Source organism: Triticum dicoccoides, chromosome 1B (genome assembly GCF_002162155.2).
Source record: "Triticum dicoccoides isolate Atlit2015 ecotype Zavitan chromosome 1B, WEW_v2.0, whole genome shotgun sequence".
Lineage (NCBI taxonomy): Eukaryota > Viridiplantae > Streptophyta > Magnoliopsida > Poales > Poaceae > Triticum > Triticum dicoccoides.
The window spans coordinates 42,163,010-42,165,386 of NC_041381.1; the positions used below are offsets into that span (position 1 = coordinate 42,163,010).

Here is a 2,377-nt window from a genome sequence, read left to right on the forward strand (position 1 = left end):
GCATATTCAGTTTCAGATCATTCTTTTTCTGAAACAGGTTTCAGATCATTCTGTCCGAGCTGAGAATGTCCAGATCCAAGCAAATCAGCTGAATCGGGTTGCACTCCAAAATGCTACTGCCAACGAGAAGTTACTTGCTGTCAAGTTTCTCGTACTCCTACTTTACTGATGATGTGTCAGGCCTACGGCCAGCTTAAACTAAGTTTGATTTAGCTAAACTTTCATACTAGTATAAATCTGAGCAGAACACATTGACCTCGAGTCTTGCCAGGCTTTATTCCCAAAGAGCAAACTATGCTCATGGCGGAAGGGAAGGGAAGAGGGGGAAGAGCTGAGTGAGCTGTCACGTCATGTCTTGTTGTGAACAGTGGCCTACTAGGCCCATCCAATTTTAGAATCTGGTGGGCTTTGTGGAAGATAATTAAGGTTTAAGCGTCCGGGGCAGGCAAAAGTGTGCACACATCCACATCAAACAGAGGAATGAGTGGATGGCTGTGATAATGTGTACCACGTAGCCCCAGCTATGAAAAACCGCTCTTGGGTTTAAAGGAGCCAAATGACTGAGAAATTGTATTTATTATTAATCTAACCTTGTTATTCAAGCACTTTTTTGGCTAGAATTAGTTCAGTGTTAGTCATGCAAAGAGGCCCTTATGTTGTACGCAAAGAAGACAACCTTTGTTTGACGTTGCGCTCGCAGCTAGGTAGCTACTCTACTAGCTAGTCTGAAAATTCTGATCCATCCAGAAGATGGGGCTGCTGTCCAACACCCCAGTGCACCACGCCGTGCCGGACGAGTACGTCCTGCCGCCGGAGAAGCGCCCCGAAACCGACGAGCTCGTGGATCCCACCGTCACCCTGCCTGTCATCGACCTCGCCGCCGGCCCCGGCCGCCACCTCGTCGTCAACGAGATCATCAAGGCCGGCAAAGAGTTCGGCTTCTTCCAGGCACGCACGCACGCACCACAACAATTGTTTGTTTATCGATCCGTGCCACTCAGCTATGTTTAGGTGGTAATCCATCGATGTGTTGCAAACAGGTTGTGAACCATGGCGTGGGCGACGAGGTGGTCGGGGCGTTCCGGTCCGCGGCGGCGGAGTTCTTCGCGATGCCGGCGGAGGAGAAGCTCCCCTACTACTCCGACGACCTCACCAAACCGTTCCGCGTGGACACTAGCACCACCTACGTCCTCGACGGTAGCGGCGGCGGTCGGTACTGGCGCGACTACCTCCAGCTGCAGTGCTTCCCCGTTGACAGGTACTCGAAGGACTGGCCGGCCGAGCCGGCCGCCTTCGTGCCAAGCCTGGCCGCGTACGCCACAGCAGTGCAGACGCTGGCCGCAACGTTGCTCCGGCTCATCGCCGAGGGGCTCGGGCTGGAGGAGAGCTTCTTCCCCGGCGAGCTCACCGGCGGCGGCACGCTGATGAACGTGAACTGGTACCCGCCGTGCCCGGACCCGAGCCTGACGCTGGGCCTGCTGCCGCACTGCGACCGACCACTCCTGACCGTGCTGTCGCAGGGCGACGTCAGCGGCCTCCAGGCCAAGCACAAGGGACGGTGGATCGCCGTGGAGCCCGTCCCAAACGCTTTCGTCATCAACTTCGGCCACCTGATGGAGGTCCATCTTCAATTCCTTATCGTTAATATGGTATGTAGTGTACGTGTTGGTGAGATCATTCATTCCTCGTTTGTGTGTGCAGATCGTGACCAACGGGTTGCTTCAGAGCGTAGAGCACCGCGCAGTGACCAACTCCAGTGCGGCGAGGTTGTCGGTGGTGACCATCATGTTGCCGGACATGGACTGCCGCATCGAGCCCGCGCCGGCGCTAGTGATCGAGGAGGAGCAGGCCAAGTTCAGGCCGTTCCTCTTCCGGGAATTCAACGAGGCGTACGCCGCCGCCGCAGCCAACCGGGAGGACGTGCTCCAGCGCTTTAGGATCCACCCAGCTGGTACAATGGAGTGACCGGCTACTTTGCTTTGGTTCCAGCCATTAACGGCTTGTTGTGATTCACTTGACAATTAATCTACGTCTGCCAAGCTCGAATAAACTTTTCTTAATTTATTTTTAGTTTGGAGGTGTCTTATAAGTTGTTTCTCCTCCCTTTAACCTTTTGTTTTTGCATCAACGTAATCCCACTGTTTCAGTATATCGTTTTTATTTTTATTAAATCTCCAAATATTATTATGCGGTGACATGAAACGAAGTGGTGATGCCTTTACGCGACATGAAATTTGGTTTTATTAAATCCCACATGCATGCTTTTTCGTGAAAAATTTCATTCTATTCTTCTTTAATCATGGCAGTATAACGAACACCCGAAATAATAAAAATTACACCCCGATCCGTAGACCGACTAGCGATGATTACAAGCACT

The 2,377-nt window shown here is 52.3% G+C and overlaps 1 protein-coding gene across 1 annotated transcript; it reads left to right on the top strand.

Moving 5' to 3' along the window:
* Positions 1-704: 704 nt before the first annotated feature.
* Positions 705-2,130, top strand: LOC119300680 (2'-deoxymugineic-acid 2'-dioxygenase-like). Its single transcript, XM_037577583.1, has 3 exons — positions 705-948; positions 1,041-1,619; positions 1,702-2,130. The coding sequence occupies exons 1-3, from the start codon at positions 751-753 to the stop codon at positions 1,963-1,965; spliced, it is 1,041 nt and encodes a 346-aa protein (XP_037433480.1). The 5' UTR covers positions 705-750; the 3' UTR covers positions 1,966-2,130.
* Positions 2,131-2,377: the final 247 nt, after the last annotated feature.

Coding starts and splice junctions, on each gene's coding strand:
- LOC119300680 (XM_037577583.1), top strand. CDS start 751: ATGGGGCTGCTGTCCAACACCCCAGTGCACCACGCCGTGCCGGACGAG. Junction 949..1,040: donor AAGAGTTCGGCTTCTTCCAG/GCACGCACGCAC, acceptor TGTTGCAAACAG/GTTGTGAACCATGGCGTGGG. Junction 1,620..1,701: donor ACTTCGGCCACCTGATGGAG/GTCCATCTTCAA, acceptor TTGTGTGTGCAG/ATCGTGACCAACGGGTTGCT.